General features: G+C 51.9%; 1 protein-coding gene across 1 annotated transcript in view; it reads left to right on the plus strand.

Annotated features, from left to right (window-relative positions):
* COL26A1 (collagen type XXVI alpha 1 chain) overlaps nucleotides 1,057–23,211 on the plus strand; it is a 160,949-nt gene continuing 138,794 nt past the window's right edge. The window contains 1 exon segment of the mRNA XM_021086264.1: nucleotides 1,057–1,998. Coding sequence (XP_020941923.1) covers nucleotides 1,841–1,998 — 158 coding nt within the window. The 5' untranslated portion in view covers nucleotides 1,057–1,840.

The following is a 23,211-nucleotide window of genomic DNA, read 5'->3' on the forward strand; positions in this document are numbered from 1 at the left end:
CCAAATTCTTGTTCCTTGACTGCAATGCCTACAGCATCAAGCCAATTTATAGCAATGCGGAATTCCTCGGGTCCTTAAGATCTCATGCAAGTCAAGGAGGGGAAGGAGGAAGACAGATGCTTACAAATTCCTGGGGAGGTGGGGTGGGGGGGGAATGACCTCATCATTTATTGAGTGTTGGAAACCAGCCCAAGGAACACAGTTCAGATTTTTTTCGGGGGAGGCACTGAAAATCCCCTGATAACCCATGTTCTCCAAATCTTTTAGGCCTTGAGAAAGGGATGGAGATGAAGGAAGTGGTCTTGGGTCCAAGTGGCATTTCCCATTAGAGGGCTGTCCATCCCAGAGCCCATGGAGACTCTGGACTTGGGGAGTGTGGAAGTTCCGCTTAAAAGGCCCAGGCAGGGTCTGAGGGAGATGAGTGGATAAGGATGGGCAGTAGAGGGGGAGGTAAAGGGGGCTGGACATGATATCCTGGGATATGCACTCGAGAGGGTACTTGCGGGAAATGTACATGTGGATACGTGTTGGGGGATGTAAACAAGAGGGCAGAAGCTGTGGGAGCGGCCCTTTCCCTCCACATTTTCAACAGTATCTTCCAGTCTTCCTCTCATAACAATCCCACAGTTCTTTTACAAAATGGGTTGCAGCCACTAAGCACTTCCAGTTTTTTTTTTGTCACACCGTGAGGCATGTGGAAGTTCCCTGCTCAGGGATCCACTACAGAGGCGACCCAAGCCACTTCAGTGACAACGCTGATCCTTAACCCGCTGTGCCAAAAGAGAACGCCTAAGCACTTCCATATTTGATGGCTTCCCTCCAGTCCTACCAGCATTTTACCGACTAGGAGCTCCCCACTCTTAGCAGGGGCAGGGACAGCCTCAGGGCCTCTTAGGCCCTAGGATGCTTTGGGGAGAATTAGAAAAAGACTCTCCACCAGGGGAGTAGGACACAGGCTGGATTTCAGGTCCCACCCACCTTTCGTGCTGCGTACAAGCACTGTGGGGATCCTTCTGTCCAGAAAAGAACAACGTGGGGCCAGGCTGGCCTTGGGCTCAGTTTTGATCTGAAAATTTTTCCCATTCGTAAAACATGGGGTTGTATTACATCCTCCCCCAACTCCTTTCCGGATGTGATGCGTCCTGAATCTGTGAGTCTGGGGACAACTTTTCACCCAGCTGCTTCTCAGCTTAGGGAGACAGCTGGCAAGGTAGGGCTGGAGGTGAAAGTGGGAGAGGATTCTGGGGAAGTCTGGGTGTGCAGAGGTTCTCTCCAAAACGGCTTAGACAAGGAGCGTGGGTTTTTCCTGCCTTAACTTTTTGAGCCTCAGTTTGTACTTCTGAAAAAACGGGAAAGGCACCGCCTAATATAGAAAGCAACGTTGCGGGGATTAAACAACACCGCCAGGTGTACTTGCCAGGCACACAGTGGGAGATCCACAAGCATTTGCGACCCAAACAAGGACGGTTCTAAAGAGCGTGTGTGCCGGGATTCAGGCCCAAGGTCTGGCTTTCGGGGCGCGCGGTTCCCGGGACCCCCAGCGGAGCGGAAACCCCCGTTCTGCCGCCAGGGCCGTCTCCTCGGCCCCGGACCGCCGAGGGTTAATGAGAAAGACCCACGCCCCCTTTGACGGAGCAGAGCCCACCTCGCCGAATTTGAAAAGGCGGCCCTGAGAGGCGTGGGCGCCCCCGAGACACTTCCAGCTCGGACCCGGGCTCCGTCCGCTCGCCGGCGCGCTCGTTCGGCTCCCGGCGGGGGCCGCGGGTTTCGTCCCGCCGCCGGTGCGCTCCCAACTGTCCTCCCGCTCGGGACTCCGGGTCCCCGCGGGCGGGCGCGCAAGATGAAGCTGGCTCTCCTCCTGCCCTGGGCGTGCTGCTGCCTATGCGGGTCGGCGCTGGCCACCGGCTTCCTCTACCCCTTCCCGGCCGCAGCCTTGCAGCAGCACGGCTATCCCGAGCCTGGCGCCGGTTCCCCCGGCAGCGGCTACGGGAGCCGCCGGTGAGTAGCTGGGGACGGCGGGGCCTGGGGCCTCCGCCTCGGGGCGGTCGCCGGGCTGGGGGCGTGGGGAGAGGGGTTTGGGGCTTGAAATAATGGGATCCGGGGCTGGGAGAGCGGAGCGGTTGAAGAATGGGGGCCTGGGGGGCGCAGGGCGGTCCGGGGCTGGGGCCGGGGGTGGGGTTTGGAATTGGGATGATGGGATTGAGGGCTGGGGGGCGTGGGGCGACCCGGCTAGGGGCACAGACAGCGGGGGGCTGGGACGCGGGGCGGTCGGGGACTGGGGGCTGGGGACGCGGAGTGATCGGGCGCTGAGGGCAAGGACAGTGGAGGCTGGGAGCGCGGGACGGAGAGACTGAAGGTGTGGGGCTGGGACTGCGGTGGTCTGAGGCCGCGCCCATCCCCCCTTTTCCTTTTCTTGCTCCCCAACCTTCGCCTCTTCGGCTCCAGAATCCTAGCGGAGGTGGCTCAAACCTGCGGCGGGGGCGCAAGGAGGGGCGACCGTGGCTCGCTGGCGCTCGATGGTTTAGTCCCTGGACGTTTACGGGCTCACGTGGCTCCTCCGCCCTCACCTGCGCGGCCGCGGCTTTGTGTTGGGGAGCAGGTTCCCGCGATGCCAGGGCCTTGCGTCCGATCCCCCTACTCTCACACTCGCCGCCAGGGACACCGGAGGGGCGATTCCATCCGGTTTTGGGGACTAGGGCCGCTAAGGAGCCCCAGTTGTGGCTCCTCAGCAACCTGTGAACGTGGAATCGGCTCGGCTCGGATGGGTCGGCGTTGGGGTGGGAGAAGGAGCAGGGAGGGTCAAGGAACCCGCGGTGCCGGGACCCACATGCGGCCTCCTCCTCCGCCGGCAGGTGGCGCCCTGGCCACCCCAGGAAGGTTATAGCAGCGTCTCATCCCGCGGTTGAATTCCCCCAGAAAACGTGTAATCTCTCAAGTAAAAGTTGCCAAATCCCTCATTTGCGCAACTCGCTCGAATTTAGCTTTTCCCAATTAATAATAACTACGACTCACACGGCTGTAATAGCCTTCTAGAACACACAACTTGAATTGGTACCATTCATCTTTTTTTGATCCTAAAACCACTCCAGGTGTAGCTATTAAGAGTATTATCTCTCCTATACCCGAGGAAACAGGCTCAGAGAGAGGTCCCCAAGATCAGAGGCAACTCAGAATTCACCCCCTGTTTTCTATCGCCAGATCTTGTTCTTTCCATGGCACCACTTTGCTCATCATTTATGGAGCAAGGCAAGAGACAGATCCCAGGTCTTTTGTTCTCTTTGACATTTGCCAAGCCTGGGAGGTCCTAAGAATTACCAAGATTGGGAGTTCCCCTCGTGGCGCAGTGGTTAACGAATCCGACTAGGAACCATGAGGTTGCGGGTTCGGTCCCTGCCCTTGCTCAGTGGGTTAACGATCCGGCGTTGCCGTGAGCTGTGGTGTAGGTTGCAGACTCGGCTCGGATCCCGAGTTGCTGTGGCTCTGGCATAGGCCGGTGGCTACAGCTCCGATTGGACCCTTAGCCTGGGAACCTCCATATGCTGCGGGAGCGGCCCAAAGAAATAGCAAAAAGACAAAAAAAAAAAAAAAAAAAAAAAGAATTACCAAGACGAATTCTGGCAGTGTCATCTATCAAGGAGACAGGGGTATTTTTATGTTGGGAAGAATGGTAGCTTCATGGCTAGATAAGGCGGGACTCAGAAGAGCATAAAAGTGCTTCCAGAAAATTTTGCAAGCAATGTTATTTCCTTCATTTTGTTTGGAAATACTTACCCGAGGCTTCTATTAGTATTATTCTCCAAACACCCACAGTAGTGAGGCCTCTGCACACTTACATATGAGAATAGTCTGAAATTTAAGCTTTTACAGTTGCAGAATGATACATATAGAATGATCCCATGAAAAGAATCAATCTATGTATAGATCACAGCTACACATGTACATATATACAGAAAAAAAGTTGGTAGGAAACCACTTTTGGAAAGACCCGGGGCTGGACCAGAGGAAGAGAGTGAAAGAGATCTCCCATTTTTTCCCCTCTGCGTGTGTCTTGTTTACAAGGATCATATACACATGTATTAGTTTTCTAATTAAAAAGTATGTGTGTGTTGGGGGTGGGGGTGGGGGACGGGGCCCTGCAGCCTGGACTTCGCATGCTGAGAGGGACCAGAGGGACGTCCATAAAGGGATCTGGTGCTTGGGGACAGGGGTTCTGGCATTTGGTGGGCTGGACCTTAGGGACCTCCAGAAACACTTGGAAAGGATAGTTTTAGCACAAGTAAAACGAGGCCCAAATAAACATGGTAATCTTCCAGAACGCTCTCTACCAGGATGGGAGCAGCGAGAAGGTGTACTTAGATTCGGGAAGGATCTGGATGAATTTGTGGAAAATGGATTTCTTTCTTTTTTTTTTTTTTTGTCTTTTGTTGTTGTTGTTGTTGTTGTTGTTGCTATTTCTTGGGCCGCTCCCGCGGCATATGGAGGTTCCCAGGCCAGGGGTCTAATCGGAGCTGTAGCCACCAGCCTACGCCAGAGCCACAGCAACGCAGGATCCGAGCCGCGTCTGCAACCTACACCACAGCTCACGGCAACGCCGGATCGTTAACCCACTGAGCAAGGGCAGGGACCGAACCCGCAACCTCATGGTTCCTAGTCGGATTCGTTAACCACTACGCCACGACGGGAACTCCGAAAATGGATTTCTGAATAGGATCCTGGGAGGTATTCAGGAGGCTTGGGGCAGGTTCCGGATCTGGAGATGGATGCTCCAGAGTGTAACTTCCATGTAAAGCCCAGCGTGGGCACTGCAGGTACCTGATTCAGATCTGGGAGAGATACGGGCTGGACCTGGCCTGGTGTCACAGAGTCCTGTGTCTCATGAATTCATGAGAAACAGGAGACTTGGGGGCAAAGCTTGGCACTGGGCTCTTCACAGCTTTGGCTTCTGCTTGGCTCCGTAAATGTGTTTACAGTGGCTTGGTTTCAGCTGATGGGCTGGGTGACGGGGCTGTTTTTTGACAAATTGTGTTCTTTTATTTCACAGTTTTTGCTCCTGATGGTAGTTTGTGTCCTCCTTTCTGTGTGTGTGTGTGTGTGTGTGTGTACGCGTGCGTGTGTACCTGTACCTACCCTCCTGGGCTGGACATCTGGATCTGACATGTGCCGGCGCATCTAGCCTTACCCAGGGGTGCTCTGCCCTGGTCAGCAGCTTAGGGTGGGCCCCCTCTGCTGAAGCTATTGTGGCAAAGGGAAGAGGACCCCAATTCCTTAGAGGGCTGTTTCCAGTGGAATATTGCAGCCTTGCGTTTTGGGCCACCCATGCCTTTTGTCATCCGTAGAGCTGTTCAGATGCCAAATGAAAGCTAAAGGGAAATGTAACATTAATTGACGGGGAGGACTGCCCAAGGACGGAGCCCCCAGCTCCCCGCCCCAGTTTTTCCATCCGAGCCAAGGAAGGGTCACGCCTTGGCTAAACTCTTTAAAGTATGTATATCTCTCTTCTCTCTGCTTCCCTCCCTGATCTTTCCCTCCCTCCCTTTCACAGATGGTCATTAGAAGCCTTGCCTGTTGTCTCCGCCTCATCTCTGTATCTAACCTTAAAGGGTCCAACACAGCAGCGAGTGATGGGGCATGAGAAGGGCCTTGAACCTTATTTGGGTGCGAATCTCCCAGCTGGGGCCAAGAGGTTTGAATTTGGATAAAAGATAAAGTTTTAATGCTTGGAGATGGAATCTTCTAAGAGAACCCAGAAGCACTGTGGGATCTGCCTGGGTTTCAAGCAGAGAAACAGCTTAAATACCCTTCCCTCCACATCAGCCACTTTCCTTGGCCTCCCCCAGCTCTTGCTTTGTGGCAGCAGGAACCTCCTACCTCGGTATCTCATTAGTCAGGCCCTCTGGCCCTTCACTCCCTCACTCACCCCGTTGACCCTCTCCTTTGTTCAGTCCCTCTTCTTAGCCTATCAGCTTGTCCCACCTTCATTGCCTTTCAACTTTCAACCTGCTGTCCCCTTGACCTACTCTCCCAGCTCTCAGGGGACCCTGCAGCTTTCTGCAAGAGGGCTGCGGGTGTGTGTTAGCAAAGCCGTAGCTTGTGGGCAGTGGTGATGGGGTCTGGCATCCTGGGCTTCCCCTTCTTTGCCCAGATGCCTGGCAATAGGGCGCACGGTTCATGACCAGCTGCTTAGCCATGGTTGGATGGGGCCTATTTTAGTTCTATGATAGTCTGGCTTCTTCTTCCACACTGCTGTCCAGTGGTTAAAACCCTTTGGAGACCCAACATCTCGTGTATCATCTTGGCCAAGAGATTTCAACTCTTAGGTCAGCTCTCACTGATTGGTAGGAGCTGCCCAGGCCAGTGTGTTAAGGAGGATTCTGAGGGGGAGTCTGGGCTCAGTGGGAAGGAGGGCAGGACAATCAGGTGACGTCACTGTGCGTGTGGGGCAGGAAAGTGACCAGTGTGATGCATTGGTAGCCCTGGGCCTTAGGATGACATCTACCCTCTCCAGCGTTAGGGGCAAAGGCTCCCTTTTTAAAGCCTATCTTTTGTCTCTCTCTGTATCAGCTACATTGCATGAGTCATTTCTCTGAATCTCCTGTTTCTTTTGCTAGGAACGCCTTTTCCTGCTGAGGGAGATGGCCTCCTATGCGCCCCTAGGAAACTCTGCTTGCCTCTGTCTCAAGGTTCTCAACCTTGGTACCCATGACTTGTGGACTGGAGAGCCCTTTGTGGTGGAGGCTGTCCTGCCCACTGTGGGATATTTTGAAGCATTCTTGGCTTCTATCCATTAAATACCAACAGTACACCTCCACTACCCAACTGTGACAGTCAGAAATGTCCCCAGACACTGCCAAATATCTCCCGGGGTGGGGGTGGGGACACAAAATCACGCCCAGTTAAGAACCACTGTTCTCTCTAAAGTTCGATGTTTTGATTTGGGGGACATTTAAAAATACCGAATTAAAATTTTTAGATGGAAGTTGCCAAGCCTGCACACAAAGAGAGAGTAAAGCGAACCCTCCATTTAGCCACACTTCTGTCCCCCTGCCACCGCCCCCACCGACACCTTCTCTGTGTGTGTGGAGCATTTTAAAGCACATCCCAGACTCACGCATTGCGCTTGTAATATTCACCGCACACCTGATTCCTTGCCATCTTGCCGTTAACCATGTCCAGCAGACTCACCACCATTTCTTCTTCTTCCTTCTTTCTTATCATTGGATCTGAAACCCAATCCACGTTAGATTTCTCCAGTTGTCTGAAAAAGCCTTTCTCTATTGTTGGTTTGTTCACATCTGGATCGAAATCAAGTCCACTTACTGGTTCTTGCGTCTCCTTCATGGTGGGAGGACACGCTCTTCTTTAAAAGAAGGCTGTTGCCCATGCCGTTGACTTAATGAAGAAGGCCAGTTGTCCTGCAGAATCCCGGATTCTAGATTTGACTGATAGCTTCCAAGTGGTGTAAATAATTTGATCCTCTACCCACTGTATTTCTTCTGTATTAGAGATTAGTTGTAAAGGTTTTATTAGATTTAGGATCTTTTTCTTTTTAATACCCATACCCACATCAGATGGAAGTTCCTAGGCCGGGGGTCAAATTGGAGCTGTAGCTGCTGGTTACATAGTCACAGCAATGCCAGATCTGACTTGCATCTGCAACCTGCATCGAATCTTGTGGCAATGCCAGATCCTTAACCCACTGAATGAAGCCAGGGATGGAGCCTGCATCCTCATGAATACTAGTCGGGCTCTCAACCTGTTGAGTACTAGTGCGAATTCCAGATTTATGATCTTTGTGGGGGTGGGGGTCAGGGCAAGAATACTTCGTAACTGGTCTGGTGGATCACATTGCGTCATATTAGGAGGTGTCATGTATTGAACGTTTGTGTTCCCTCTAGCCCCCAAATTCACATGTGGAAGCCCTAACTCTCTGTGTGATGGGGTTTAGAGGTGGGGCCTTTTGGAAGTAATTAGGTTTAGATGAAGTCATGAGAGTGGGGTCCCCATGATGGGATTACTGTCCTTTTAAGAAGAGGAAGAGAGACCAGAGCTCTCTCCCCAAAGGGGCACCAGTGACTTGATCCTCAGCTTTGACCATGACCCACCTCTTATCACCTCCTACCGCCTCCTTGGGGTGGGTTCTCCGTTACTTACTCCCCCTACTCCGCCACTCTGGCACCCCAGGTCTACCTGGCTTCCCCTTTCCACCCCTGCCCAGTGACTGCTGCCATCCTCAGCCTCTGGCAGGAGCCTGTATGTGGGCTCAGAGAGGGTTGGGATTGGGTGCGTGCACCTAGGGCTGGGGCATGGCGGCTGCAGTGCCCACTACCCCACCCAGGCTGGCTGTGCCAGCGTGTGCCCAGTGGGTGACTTGGGCAACCGAGAGCCTCTGGCCGACCAGATCCTAGCGTGTTCCGGGGTGGGGACTGCATACCTTGGAGGGGAGAACCCTGGCCTGGCCTCCCTGCATACCCTGGACGGGAGACCCCTGCCCTGGCTGGGGCGCCGTGCATGAGAGTACATCATGCAGTTTCAGGAAGGGTCTGAGGGTGCCTGTCAGGGTCTGCACTTACCTGCGGGGGCGGGGGGAACATGAAACACGAAACACTAAGCAAATGATAGGTCGAGAGAGAGCAAGAGCTCAGAAGGGAGGAAAACCCTTCTTTTCTTTTTGTCTTTTAATGACCGCACCTGAGGCATATGGAGGTTCCAAGGCTAGGGGTCCAATCAGAGCTGTAGCTGCTGGCCTATACCACAGGCACAGCAAGGTGGGATCCTTAACCCACTCAGCGAGGCCAGGGATCAAATCCGTGTCCTCATGGATATTAGTTGTGTTTGTTACCCCTGAGCCACAACGGGAACTCCTACACTTTGTATGTCACTTGCCTTTAATGACAGGTTTTCCCCGCTTTTCGAAGGAGGGGGCCTCGTAATTTCAGGGTGCACTGTGACCCACACATTATTTAGCTGGTCTTAGGTACAGCGTCCCCTAAACAGTTGGGCGAGGGCTGGCTCCTCAGGATGAACTGGGAAGATTAAAGTGTGGGATCTCCAGACCCACGCATGAGCCTGGAGGGCCGGGGCCCAGAGGACTGTATGTACTGGCCTCCCCAGGTGGGTTTTCTGTTGTTTTTTGCAGTTTTTTCTTTGGCGAAGCCAGGTTTAGGAAGCACTGCATGGAGAACAGAGGTTTCTGAGATTCTTTCATCATGACCATAGTAGGAAATGCCTTTTATATGGGTCCTGAGTCCATGCGCGTGCTCGCGCACACACACACACACACACACACACACACACACACACACTCGCATGCATGCACGAACGCATACCTGAAACAAGTTTCACAAAGTCATGCTTACTATTACCATATGTGATACTTTCTTTTTTATTGTATTCTATCTAGTTCATGAAAAAGTGCTTGCCAAGACTTAGAAAATTGATTCCATGGCCCTTCTGGCTTAAGACCTGTAGTGGGAGACCCCGTGCACTGGGGGAATGCAGGGGTCTTTTGGCGCCCTGCCTCCCCCCACCCCAGTTCCCTTACCTGGTCCTCTAGACTCTCTCTGACTCTGAAGTCTCTTTCTTATGGTTTCTGCCAAGTTGAGGTGCTTGGCCTGTCCCCTCCGCACCCCCATACCCCGGTTCCACCCTTTTTTGGGGCAGTCACAGACTCCTTCCTTCAGGAAGCCTTCTCGGACTGCTCTGCTCACCTCCCATGTCTGTGATCACTTGTGGTTTTTTTTCAGAGAACACACTTCCCACTTTCCTTCCCTGCAGATGGACTCATTTCTCGTAGCTGTTTGCTTCCTAGTGTGTCCTGACTGACCCACCTGGGACATGAGAGCCTGAGCCTGTGCCCTGCGCCTGGGCTGCCTGCCACCTACCCCTGCCTCTCAGGAATTGGAGCTTACCCAGGCCAGGCATTTAACCACCCAAACTTCTCTGAGTCCATGGAAGGCAGACTGAGCTGGGGGCTGAGCTCTCTGCCCCAGGCCTGAATGTGAGAGGCTCTCTGCAATTTCCAGGGAGCGAAGGATCCCTTGCAGCCTGCTGTGGGCCTTGTCCCTGAAGCTGGTTCCAGCTTCCCTGGTGACTTACCTTCAAGAAGTTATTGGAGGAGTTCCCGTCGTGGCACAGTGGTTAACGAATCGGACTAGGAACCATGAGGTTGTGGGTTCGATCCCTGCCCTTGCTCAGTGGGTTAATGATCTGGCGTTGCCGTGAGCTGTGGCGTAGGTCACAGACGTGGCTCGGATCCTGCGTTGCTGTGGCTCTGGCATAGGCTGGTGGCTACAGCTCCGACTGGACCCCTAGCCTGGTAACCTCCATATGCCGCGGAAGCGGCCCAAGAAATGGCAAAAAAAAAAAAAAAAAAAAAAAAAAAAAGAGTTATTGGAGGAGTTCCGGTTGTGGCTCAGCGGGTTCCGAAACTGACTAGTATCCATGAGTACGCAGGTTCAATCCCTGGCCTTGCTAGTGGCTGTGGTATAGGCCGGCAGTTGCAGCTGTGATTCAACCCCTAGCCTGGGAACTTCCATAAAGCTGCAGGTTCAGCCCTAAAAAGAAAAAAAAAGTTATTGGCATACCCGCTGTGGCCCAATGGGATTTGTGGCGTCTCTGTAGCGCAGGACTTGTTGGTTCCATCCTGGGCCCTGGCCAGCGGGGTTGACTCAGAAGCAAGAGTATAGTTTGCTGAGACACAAATGTGTGCCAAGTGGGGTGGGCAGGCTTGGGGCGGCAGGCAAGGGGCGAATGAGCAAGTACCTGTCTAGGGGAGGTGCGTGTGTGGGAGTTTGGGTGTCTTTGTGCCTCAGTTTTCTCCTCTGTAAAATGGGGGTGGTCAGAGTATCTACTTCATAAGGTTGTTCCAGGCTTCAGTGAATTCATATTAATAAAGCACTTAGAAAAATATGTAGTAAGCATTTTATTCGTGCTTGTGCTGCGTAGCATGCTAACCACGCACAGATTGCCAAGAAGGAGGGGTTTCACAAACTTATGAGGCCAGGGAGTCCTTTTGTTGGGATGGCGTTCCAGACTCCATGCTTTAGGGAATGCTGGCCTGGAGGACTTTCTAGAGGAGTCACGTTTGAAGTGGGTCTTGTAGGGTGAGTCGGGGGGGTGTTCTCTGCAGTGACTGGGGGCGCATTTTGGGCGCGCAGGACAGCTGGGAAGGGCTGGGAGGGGAGGCGGTGCCTGACATACGTGGTTTGTGCTGTTGGGTTCAGACTGAGGGCTGCAGGTGTGGGGCAGGCAGGGCCTTTGGAGCCTGAGGGCGAGGCCCCTTTTCTGCCACCCTAAGGAGGCCTGGCCATAGTGGGTCCTGTGCCAGCTTTGCTGGTATGGAGGAGACGGGGCAGAAGGAGAGCCGGAGGAGGGGGGCAGCTAACAGGCAGTGTGAGGAACCCTGAAACAGGGCAGGGGTGGAGGGGCTGCGGGGATGGAGCAGAGAGAGGAGCGCTCCAAGTCTGTGTGCTTTGAGGCACCTGGCCACTTGGTGGACTGTGGACCGGCTGGAGCAGGTTGGAACCTGGGGCTCCCGGCTTTTCCCAGCCTCTTGGGATGCCGAAGTCGGCTCTTTTGCTCCTTGGAACCTTGCAAAGACTGCACAGTATTTTCTCAGCTTTGGCAAGGCTACAAAGCATGGCCTTTACCCACCTTATATTTTTGTAAAATACCTGTATTTTTAGCATCTAGAGCCAGGCTTGCATGTATCAGGTGCTCCCTGCTTTTTTTTTTTTTTTGGCCATGCCAGGGGCATTCGGAAGCTCCCGGATCAGGGAGCAAACTCCGGCCACAGCTGTGACAACGCCAGATCCGCAACCCGCTGAGCCACCAGGGTACGCCCATGGCTGCTTTTTGAATGAGTGAATGAGTCTTGACCTCTGTTCTCTGGGAAGCCGAGGAGGTGGCTTCTGTCCCTGTACAGCTCTGTCGTTCTAAGTGGTCTTGGAGTGAGGTCTTTGTCTGTGCTTTGTCCCCACCAGGCCAGCTCTGGAAGCCACGTTTAGGGGAGCTCCAGAGGCCTCCTCCTGCTTGAGGGGTCCTCCTTCTTCCTTTGAAGTAGGAGTGAGTGACAAAATCACATGGGGTGGCCTCAATGTAAACATCTGGTGAGGCCTTTTCCTGAGGCCGAGTTTTCCGAATCCCCTCTCCCTTCATCTCGCTGTCCCCCCCCGCCGCCTCCAACCCCCCAGCTTCTCTGTTATTTTAAAATCCATTCCCAGAGAAACAATTTCTGTGGCAATAAGAACACGACTCCAAGCTTCTCTTGGCTTGAACGGGTCCAACACTTCATTGCCGCTTAGAGGGTGTGTGAGCTGGAGCCAGACCAGCTCCGCCTGGGGCGGGGGAATAGGGGCAACAATAACTAACTGTTAGAGGATTTTCAGGAATCCTGCAGCGGATCCTATGCAAGGAGACACAGCCCACTGTTCTCCCTGCGTCTCCCCGCTCCCCTGGAGAGTCAGGGGTCCCCAGCTTCCTCACCATCAGGGGTCTTCCTTTCCCTGCCCTCCCGGAAACCAAGGTTAGATGTTTCTTTGGTGGCCTGGACGAGACCACCTTGAAAGAAGCTGGACCCAGTCCAGATTAATTCTGTAACACTCAGGCGAGAGGTGGGGGCTCCTGTCTCCCCGCCTCGCCGCCCGCCCTGTCCCTAGCTGCCTTCAGAGCCATGGGGGCGGGGGTCAGAGCTGGCCCCGCTGACCGCTGACCTTGGGCAGCTCCCCTGCTGCCCGCAGCGCTCTTTCCAAGCTTGTTCCGTCAGGTGGTAATGGAAGTTATGAGAAGCAAGCTTAAGAGTTTCCTTCAGAAAGAGGGAGGGTATGAAGAGTGGGCGGTGGGGCCAGGCGGCCTGAGTCTGAATCCCTGCTCTGGGTGGCTCTGATGGAGCGAGCTACCTGATCTCCCTGTGCCTCAGTGTCCTCATCTGTAAAATGGGCAGATCGCAGGGTTTACTTCCCCAGGTGGTTTTGGGGCTTCGCGGAGTTAAGGTTTGTAAAGCGCTGAGGACAGCATCCAGTACGTGCTCTCTGTGGCCCCGTGGAGGACAAGGGCTTTCTCGGAGTGGGCAGGGGGCTGTTGGGCCTCGCAAAGCTTGGGAAAAAGGAGAGTTTTGCAGACATTTGGGGCCACTGGATCCTCTTCTGGGGAGCCTGCTGTTTGGATGTCATTCCAGACGCTGTCTCTGAGAAACGCGGGCCCAGTGCGTCAAGGGTAAATGCCTCAGCGGTTATGGCGCCCTCCACCTTTTGCAAAAGACCTCTCTTTGGGGTCATTTCCTACCTTGCCCTGTAGTCGCCCACCCTGGTGCTGGGGGGGACCAGGGAAATATGGAGGGAGGGGCCTGTAGGCTTTTCTTGAATCCCTTAGACACAGCTCAAGTTTTCAAGGCCAAGAGTGAGAGTGGGGGGCTGGTCCTTTGTCCCAGCAGAGCAAAGAGGGTCGCCCTCAGCATACGATTGGGAAGCAGGTTGGAGGGTCTGGGGTCCTGAGATGCCCACAGTGAGTTAGAGGCTGAGGCATTCGGATGAGCTTCAAGTCCCAGGAGTGTGACAGCTAGGGGACCCCATGTGGCCCCAGGGTGGGGGAGAAGGCTTCTTTTGTCACCACTCACCAGGGGACCCACAGTCAAGCCAGTAATTCCCCTCATTGGCTCAGTGCCTCACCAGTAACATGAAACTAGTAGGATTGGGCTGGGATCAGATGAGGAAATGTGTTTGTTAAATATGCAGACCATTACTCACTGGACCAGGGCCCCCCAGCCTTGCAGACCCCAAGCCTGCCCTCTGAGCAAGACTGAGGGCACCAACACTGGCAGGAGGATGGGCAATTGTGTGTGTGTGTGTGAAGTTGTTTGCACCCATGCCTGGCTGTGGTTTGCAGCCCAAACATTTTGTGTCTTTGTTTGATGGTGCCTGGTCCCCTCCCCCTTCCTCATTCTGGAAGACTGGGGACTGTATGGCCTTTGCTGAGAAGACCCCAGTTCCTAGCACTCAGGAGGCCTGGTGGAGGGGCTCCTCGGCTTGGAACCACTGTGAAACGCTCAGGCTGCCCTCTTCCCCAGAGAGTAACTTCTGGAATCAGGCCCTGTGGCAGGCTGCCTGCTGACCCTGCCTGCCCTGCTGGCCCCTGGAGGCGCCAGGGCCTTTGGGGAGAAGGTGGCCATTTCCTTCTGATTTGGCTCCAGCTGTCTGCACCCTGGCCAGTTGCCTCTGGCATCTGACATTTTTGTCATTTCTGCAGGGACTTATCTGGTGAATCGGCACTTAGCTCTTCCTGCCTCTCTGATTGACTTGGCCACACGGCAGCAGATTCTCTGGTTCCTAGAGGTCTCAACATGACTGAACACCGTCTATTTCTGGGGTCATGGGATCCTGGGCCTCTACAGGGTTTGCCAGGCTCTTTCTCTCTTTTGTCCCCTGGCTGATGATGACAGCTCAGATCCTGAAACTCTTTGTGCAAGAGCTCTGAACACTGCCTTCCTGGAAAGGCAGTTGAACAATGGGAAAGACCCCTCCATCAGGAGCCCAGTCTGACCCCGCCTAGCTTGCTGCTTGTCTCTCTGGGTGCTCTACTCACCACCATTGGCCACCTTTTAATCTCAAGTTTCTTCTTGCCTCAGGGCCTTTGCATTGCTTTGATCAGTCTTCGTTTTCTCTTGCTCTACCTAGGTCCCACACAAAGCTTAGAGATCAGTTTAAATAGCACATCTTCAGGGAACATTTTGCCGCTGCCCCCCCCCCCCCCCGCCCCAAGGCAAGCTCAGGCCTGTTTGTTAAATGCCCTCAGAGCTTACTCTCCTACTTATAAGCTCATGATAACGAAGTCAGTCCTACAATTAATTGATTGATAATTAGTTAATAGTTGTCTACACTGAGAAAGACTGTAAGTCCCTCTAGGGCAGAGATCCCTTCTTTCGTGTTTGTTGCTGTATTTCTTGGTTTCTCCAGAGTCCCTGAATTACAGAGAGTTTCCAGGAAAGGACTGACCACGCTGCAAGCTGTGTTAGTTTCCTATTGCTGCTGTAACAAATGATCGTACACTGTATGGCTTAAAACAACGCAAATTTATTATCCTACAGTTCTTGAGATTAGAAGTCTGAGCTTGATCTCACTGGGGTGAAAGGTATTTGTAGGACCGGTCCTTTTGGAGGGTCCAGGGAAGGATCCATTTCCTTGCTTTTTCCAGCATTCCTTGACTTAGAGCTCCTTCCTCCATCTTCTGAGGGCATCCTCTTATCTCTCTTTGACCCTGATCCTCCTGCTCCCATTTCAGAAGGACCCTGTGATTAAGTTGGGTGCACTTTGATAATCTAGGATCAGCTCCCTACCACAAGATCCTCAATTTCTTTTGACCACACCCATGGCTTGTGGGCTTTTGGGATCAGAGATCAAACCCTTGCCACAGCAGTGATCTGAGCCACAGCAGTGACAATGGCAGGTCCTTAACCTGATGGGCCACCAGGGAACTCCCAAGGATCCTTAATTTAATCACACCTGCAAAGTCCCTTTTACTGTATAAAGCAACATATCTGCAGGTTCCTGGGATTTGGATGAGAACATCTTTGGGGATGGGGCATTATTTGGCCTACCACACACATGGGAATGAAAAAGGAAAGATAAATCAGACATTTGAAACCTTGGAGAGTTGGAATGATCCTAGATTTCAAACAGCGTTAAGACTGAAAGCAGCTTTGAGCCTCAAAATCCTGTTAAGACTTAGCCTTGTGTGAAGAGTCGTGATAAAGGCATGGTTTTTGCTTTGCAAGAAAGTTTTTACATAGGCTGTGAGGTAGGGATTTAACTTTAGTTTTTTCTCTCTCAAACCTCCCCCCAACACTTCTATTGAATAATCTAGCTATTCCCAATAACTTGAAATACCACTTTTATCACATACTAAATTTTCCTATGTACATAGTCCTTTCTCTTTATTTTTTCTTTTTAGGGCCATACCTGTTGTATATGGAAGTTCCTAGGGGTCGAATCGGAGCTGCAGCTATTAGCCTACACCACAGCCACAGCAACACCAGATCAGAGCTGCATCTGCAACCTACACCGCAGCTTGTGGCAGCCCAGATCCTTAACCCACTGAGCGAGGCCAGGGATCGAACCCGCACCCTTATGGCTACTCGTTGGGTTCTTAACCTGCTGAGCCACAGTGGGAACTCACTCACAGTCCTTTTTCTGAACTCTTAATCTGATCTGGTGCCAACATATTATTTTAATTATTGTATCTTTATTCTTATTTTTTTTAGTTGATAGAGCATTTCCTCTTTTACCATTCATTTTTCTCAAAATATTCTTTTTTTTTTTTTTTTTTTTTGCTTTTTTAGGGCCACACCTGCAGCATTTGGAGGTTCTCAGGCTAGAGGTCTAATCAGAGCTGTAGCTGCCAGCCTACGCCTCAGCCACAGCAACACAGGATCTGAGCGGTGTCTGTGGCCTATACCACAACTCATGGCAATGCTGCATCCTTAACCTGCTGAGCAAGGCCAGGGATCGAACCTGCAACGTCATGGTTCCTAGTTGGATTCGTTTCCACTGCGCCACAAGGGAACTCCTCAAAATATTCTTAGCATCTGTTGTACCCTTTTTCTTTTGGGTGCATTTCAGAATCATCTTTTTCTGGTTCTGTAAAACATGCTGTTGGGATTTTGATCCAGGCCGTGTGGACTTAATGGATTAATAGAATTCAATGTTTAGAATATTGTGTGTTTTTCAGGAACAAGGTATACTGCTCCTTGTTAGTTATCCAGATCTTGTTAGATTTACTTTTAGGCATTTTATAGTTTTTATAGCTATTGTGAATGAGTCCTTTCTGTTCCCTGCCTCTTGTAAATGTTTATGTCTGGCAAATAGGAAAGCTGTTGATTTGGAGCTTGTTGATTTTACATCCTGCTACCTCAGGCATTTAGAAAAATATTTTAATGGTTTTTCAGGGGGTTCTCTAGGATTTTTGAGGTAGAGAACCCTGCAGTCTTCCAATGTTTGTGTGTGTGTGTGTGTGTGTATTTGTGTGTGTGTGTTGGTCATTGTGTAAGTCAGCATCTTGGTTGGGCTGGAAGAATGGAGCCTCGTCTTTCTAACAAAGGATGGCTAGGTAGGGGGCTCTGAGGCGAGAGAGGGAAGTGGGTTGTGGTTTGTTCTCACCCAGGGTCACCCTTTCTGCTCCCTCTTCTCTCCTTCTCCCTCGTTTACTCTGAAGAGAGGTAGACAATTTGTGGGTCCCCAGACATGGCTAAAAGATGATAAGATATTTGCCTCACTTCTTGGTTTATAGATAGGATATTTTGGGGGGTCAGAGGACCCAGGATTCACCTACCTTTTCCTCCCCGTGTCCCCCCATTTATTGAACAAATAGGTTAATAATGGACTGCGATTTCTAGCTCCTTGTAAGGCCAGTCATTCTGATTTGAGGTTGAATCATTTCTGCCATCGTCACCCATCTGTCCTCTCCTTCCCCATCAATAATGACGTATTCATCCTGAAAACAGCCCTGGTCCTAGACCATGAGCTTCTGTGTGGTCCGTTTCTCTCTGACAGAGCCAGCATCTATTTGAAGGGGGGTGGGGAGGTGAATGCTGAGCAGGGGTGGAGAGTGTGTGATTCCTTCTCTCCCCCGCCGAGCTTGTCCTAAGCTGGGAAATGCAAGTAAAATGAAAACCAAGGGGCATTTTTTGTCTTTTTAGGGCCGCACCCGCGGCATATGGACGGTTCCAGGCTAGGGGTCAAATAGGAGCTGTAGCCACTGGCTTATGCCACAGCCACAGCAACGCCAAATCTGAGCCACGTCTGCGACCTACACCACAGCTCACGGCAAGGCTGGATCCTTAACCCACTGAGCGAGACCAAGGATCGAACCTGCATCCTCATGGATGCTAGTCGGGTTCATTAACTGCTGAGCCACGATGGGAACTCCCCAAAGGGCATCTTGATGAGCAGAGCCAAGAACCATGAACCTATCTCATAGATAGGTGATGTTTCCCCTAAACTGCAGGCCCAAAGCACGTTAGGATGACGGCAAGATAGCAGTGTTTGAGACTGGCATGACACTCTCTTATAGCTGCTGCCGGCTATATTTTAGTCCATGCATTAGATGTCCAGTTGCTTCATATGGCCTGCGGCTGGCTATGTAGACAGACTCTGGTCTTTCTGTGCCTGTTGGTGGGGGAATCACTGTGACAGCTAAGACTGAGTCACAGCGGTGACCTGGAGAATACAGAAGGTCAAAGTCATGAATGCCTGGGATCTTGGGACATCCTAGCGGCGAAGCTTCTGGGGGCCCTGGGATTTTCAGCCTTCGTTATCACTATATCCCTGGAATCTGCCATTTAGAGCCAGAAATAGGTGATAAAGCCAAGCAGGTTCATGCTGGGTGGGCATTTGCTAGCTGTGAGGGGGTGGGCGGGGCAGCTTATAAAGGTTCAGCCAAGCAGGGCTGCTGTGGGTGGGCCTCATCGACATCAGAAACTTGGCTCCCCTTCTTGCTGTGGGCAAGTTCCTGTTACCTTGCATCAGTTTACACATCTGTGAGATGGGACCAATCCTAGCCGGTTCCTGTGGGCATGTTAAATGAGCCATTTGAATCGGGGCTGTGTGTTCCACTTGGAATCCAGTGTGAATGGTGGCCCCTGGGGTGGGTGGCACTGCCTTCCGGATGGTGGAACACCTGGCCACATGGGTCAAATATCTGTCCTGGCTTTGCTTTACTCTCATTTCATGAGCTTGTTCTGCAGCTGGGGGTGCAGGAGCCCCATCTGAGATGGCTTTGTCTGCGTGGCGGGTGACCCAGGGCTGAGCATGGAGCATGGACTCAAACAGTCCCTTATTGATTCAACCGCTGCAGGCCCGAGTGGGACACCGCAGTGTTTTGCTTTCTTGGCTGAGAAGCCCAAGTGGCTCCAGAGCTCAGGATTCTGGAGCTGCCTTCTAACCTGGAATGAACCAGGGTGTGAGCAAGGGGCCTGGTGGAGCCTGATGAAGAGGGAGGGTCCAGGCATTGCGTGAACAAGGGGGTTGGCAGGGAGGCTGGAGGGCTGGAAACTGTCTGCCTGCTGGCCTGGGGCTGCTGCACGTGGGGACAGATGTCTCAGGTTCGGACATAGGATCTGCCCCAAGATGAATAACAGAGCCTGGCCATGCCCGTGGGGAGTGGAGAGGGGCTTGGGTTACCATGCACCAGGAAATTCGCCTGCCCCGCTGACAGTGGGTGGGTAGCCTGCAGGATGGATGGGCTCTGGGGGCTGGAGGGCGTCTGGGCAAGACAGCTCACCAATGGCCCAGCCAAATGCGCCCCCATGGGGTGCAAGCTGACCCTCCCAAGGGCCGCTTTCTTTCCTCTGGACCTGAAACTGGCAGGCCCTGATCTCCAAGAATTATGTGAAGAGTTGGGAATGGAAACCAAATGTTGGTGTCAGGTAGAGAAAACCGATGGAAGCCCGTGGCCCAGCAGGCCTGGGAGCAGCAGGGTTGGGGTTCCGGTGGCCAGCACAGATGTTTAGGTGAAAGGGGTCTGACGCATCCTCTTCAATAAAGGTTTATTTTCCCCCGATTATATTTATTATAGATTATTTGCAAATTATGAAAATGTGGAAAGAAAGAAATCATTTATTATTCCATTTCTTAAGTTTAAAAGATTTAATTCTTTTCATCGTGATAGAATACACACAACCATCTTAACCATTTTTTGAGGGTAGGCGCGCATGTGTGGCACATGGAAGTTCCCAGGCTAGGGTTGAATCAGAGCTGTAGCCACCAGCCTACACCACAGCCACAGAAATGCAGGATCCAAGCCCCATCTGTGACCTACGCCACAGCTCATGCAATGCTGGATCCTTAACCCACTGAGCAAGGCCAGGGATCGAACCTGCATTCTCATGGATGCTAGTCAGATTCGTTTCCACTGAGCCACAACGGGAACTCCCGTCTTAAGCATTTGTAAGTGTACAGTTCAATGGCGCTATGGCACCAAGTCTCTCCATGATGTTGCGAAACCATCAGCACAATCCATTTCCAGACCCTTTTCATCTTGCAAAACAGAAGCTGTGCACCCATTGGACACTACCTCCCAGTTTTCTGCAACCCACTTCCAGCCCCTGGCAACTGCCGTTCCACTTTATGTCTCTGTGGTGGGGGGGGGGGGGGGCGGGTTGGCCACTCCCATGGCATGTGGAAGTTCCTGGGCCAGGGATTGAACCTGAGCTGCAATTGTGGCAATGCGAGATCCTTAACCTGCTGTGCCACAAGGGAACTTCCCTCTGTGGTTTTGATGACTCTAGGTATCTGGTATATGTGGAATTACATAGTACTGGTCCTTTTGTGATTGGTTGATTTCACTTAGCATAGTATCCTTAAGGCTCATCCATGTTGTAGCGTGTGTCAGAATTTCCTTCTTCTTCTTTTTTTTTTTGTCTCTTTAGGGCCGCACCCATGGCACATGGAGGTTCCCAGGCTAAGTACGGATCAAATCGGAACTACAGCCTCTGGCCACAGCCATAGTCACAGCAATGCGGGATCTGAGCCATGTCTGTGAACTACACCACAGCTCATAGCAACGCCAGATCCCAGACCCACTGAGTGAGGCCAGGGATCGAACCCGCATCCTCATGGCTACCAGTCGGGTTTGCTTCTGCTGAGCCATGGTGGGAACTCCCTATAATTCTGTTTTTGAGAGGCGTATTTCCTTTTGGTCTTTACTCTGTGCTTACCTGTCTATCATCTATCTACCTACTATCTGTCTCTGTATCACTTTGCAGAGTTGAGATCATGCAGGATACGTTAAGGAGGAAGGTCAGTATATTTAATCGTGGGTCCTACCTTGTAGCATATTTGCCTGGAAGCCTCAACGAAGCAGTCTTCAGTCATTCTGTAACTATTCCAGATGCCCAGGGTTTCGCACGGACCGTGTCAATTGCTGAGTAGGCAGAAATGGTTCAGAAAAGGTCCCTGCCTTCACAGTCCGGTAGAGGAGAATCAATGAACAGGTATCATGTGCGGTCTGGAGTCACAAATGTCTGGACAAAGGGATACATGAAAAGAAGCAGGAGCATGTGGTACCCAGGACAGCTGGGGAGACTTTCCAAAGGGGGTGACATTTGAGGTGGCTCTGAAGGCAGAAGAGGCAGAAATGGGAAGGCTGAGACAGGGAGTGAGCAAAGGCCCAGCAAGAGAGTGGGAGGGGGCCCAGCATGGTGTGGTGTGTGGCCCAGGGTTCTGAGAACGAGAGATGGAAGCAAGAATGGAGGTGAGGAGTTCCCGTGGTGGCTCAGTGGTTAACAAATCCGACTAGGAACCATGAGGTTGCAGGTTCGATCCCTGGCCTCGCTCAGTGGGTTAAGGATCCAGCGTTGCCATGAGCTGTGGTGTAGGTCGCAGACGCGGCTCGGATCCGGCGTTGCTGTGGCTCTGGCGTAGGCCGGTGGTACAGCTCCGATTCGACCCCTAGCCTGGGAACCTCCATATGCCGTGGGAGCGGCCCTAGAAAAGGCAAAAAAAGAATAGAGGTGAGCATGGTTCATCCTGGGGCCCATGAGGAGCCTCTGGAGGCCCAGGAGGATTGGAGTGGAGTGACATGGGTCATCAGGTACAATGCCCTTGAGAGCCTTGCAGCTGCACCAAGTCAGGAAGCTCATGTTGTGTCACCAGCCTGCAGAGAGATGAATATAGCCTGGCAAACGGTAGCATGGCCACATGGAAAAACTTTCCGAGAATATCTCACCAATCCCAACTCACCACCACCCTCTTTTCAAAGCCTGTGGAGGCTGAGGCATAATATGTAGCACAAAGAAGGCGATCTTGCCTGTGGCTTTGTTTCCGAGGATCTATAATTTGGTGACCATGAGTCTGACTCAGAGTTTAAGTCCTGCCTCTATCACCTGCCAGCTGTGTGACCTGGGAGAAGCCATTTCTTCTCCATCAGCCTCCATCTCCTCATCTGTAAAGCGGGGACAACCATCCTGACTACCTCAAACGTGGTGTAAAGACTAAACGAGAAAAGTCTTTTAGGCACCTGGCATTATCCCTCCTGGATCATGTATTTTAATGTCTCATTTTATTTGGAAATTTTTATGAAAGTTGCACAGGTACGTAGTTTCAAGAACCAAGTAGTTCTACAAGGCTTGAAATGAGAAACAGCAATCCTCTCTCATCCACCTCCTTTCTCTTGTTCTCCAGACAACCACTCCAACTCTTTTTGACTTTTTGTATTTTTGGTATGGGCCCCCACATCTCTAAGAAACGTAGTCACATGGCTACATCTTGGATTTTTCCGTGTGGGGCATTAGGCATCAACTTTGTACGATGAAATATGAGAGGGGCACGTCTTCCAGATGCTGTCTTCCCCTTCACACGCTTTTCCTGTGTCCTCATTTGCCCAAGACACTTTATTCATGTGACAGTCCTGGCTAGCTCAATACACATTTCTTTCTTTCTTTCTTTTTCTTTTTTTGGTCTTTTTGTCTTTCCTAGGGCCACACCCTTGGCATGTGGCGGTTCCCAGGCTAGGGGTCCAGTTGGAGCTGTAGCTGCCAGCCTATGCCAGAACCACAGCAATGCCAGATCTGAGCCACGTCTGCGACCTACACCACAGCTCATGGCAAGGCTGGATCCTTAACCCACTGAGCGAGGCCAGGGATCGAACCCACAACCTCATGGTTCCTAGTTGAATTCCTTAACCACTGAGCCATGATGGGAACTCCTCAACACGCATTTCTATGCCTGGTGATAGCTGAGCCATATAGTGTGTTATGATGTCTTTCTTTTCCTGAACACATTTTTGACCTTTTTTGTTTTGGTTCACTTAGCCTTTCTGTATTTTATTAATGCACTTTCAAACACTCCCCCTGTCATGCAGATTTCCTTCTGATCCTGCAGTAGATATTCCACTACTTTCATCTTCTTGGAGCAGTTGCTCCTTGAACCTCTGATGTGCTGAGATCTGGGCAGGTAGAAATTGAAACCTACCATTTCGGATCACTCTTCACCAACAACTTGGGTGTTTCCTCTCCTCCAAGCTTCTTTCCCGTCTTGGGCACCCTCTTTCCTGCATTTCAGATCCACTCTTTTTGGTTTACTTTCTCATCGTGATGGACACATCCTCCAGGAGCTTTCTGAGAAAAGGTGGAGTATGCCCAAGGCTTGAGGTTAGGCCTTCTGCCCTAGCATCAAGGCTGAGACATTTATGCATTTCTTCTGCCTACCTCAGCCATGGGGCTTT

This window comes from Sus scrofa, chromosome 3 (assembly GCF_000003025.6).
Source record: "Sus scrofa isolate TJ Tabasco breed Duroc chromosome 3, Sscrofa11.1, whole genome shotgun sequence".
Lineage (NCBI taxonomy): Eukaryota > Metazoa > Chordata > Mammalia > Artiodactyla > Suidae > Sus > Sus scrofa.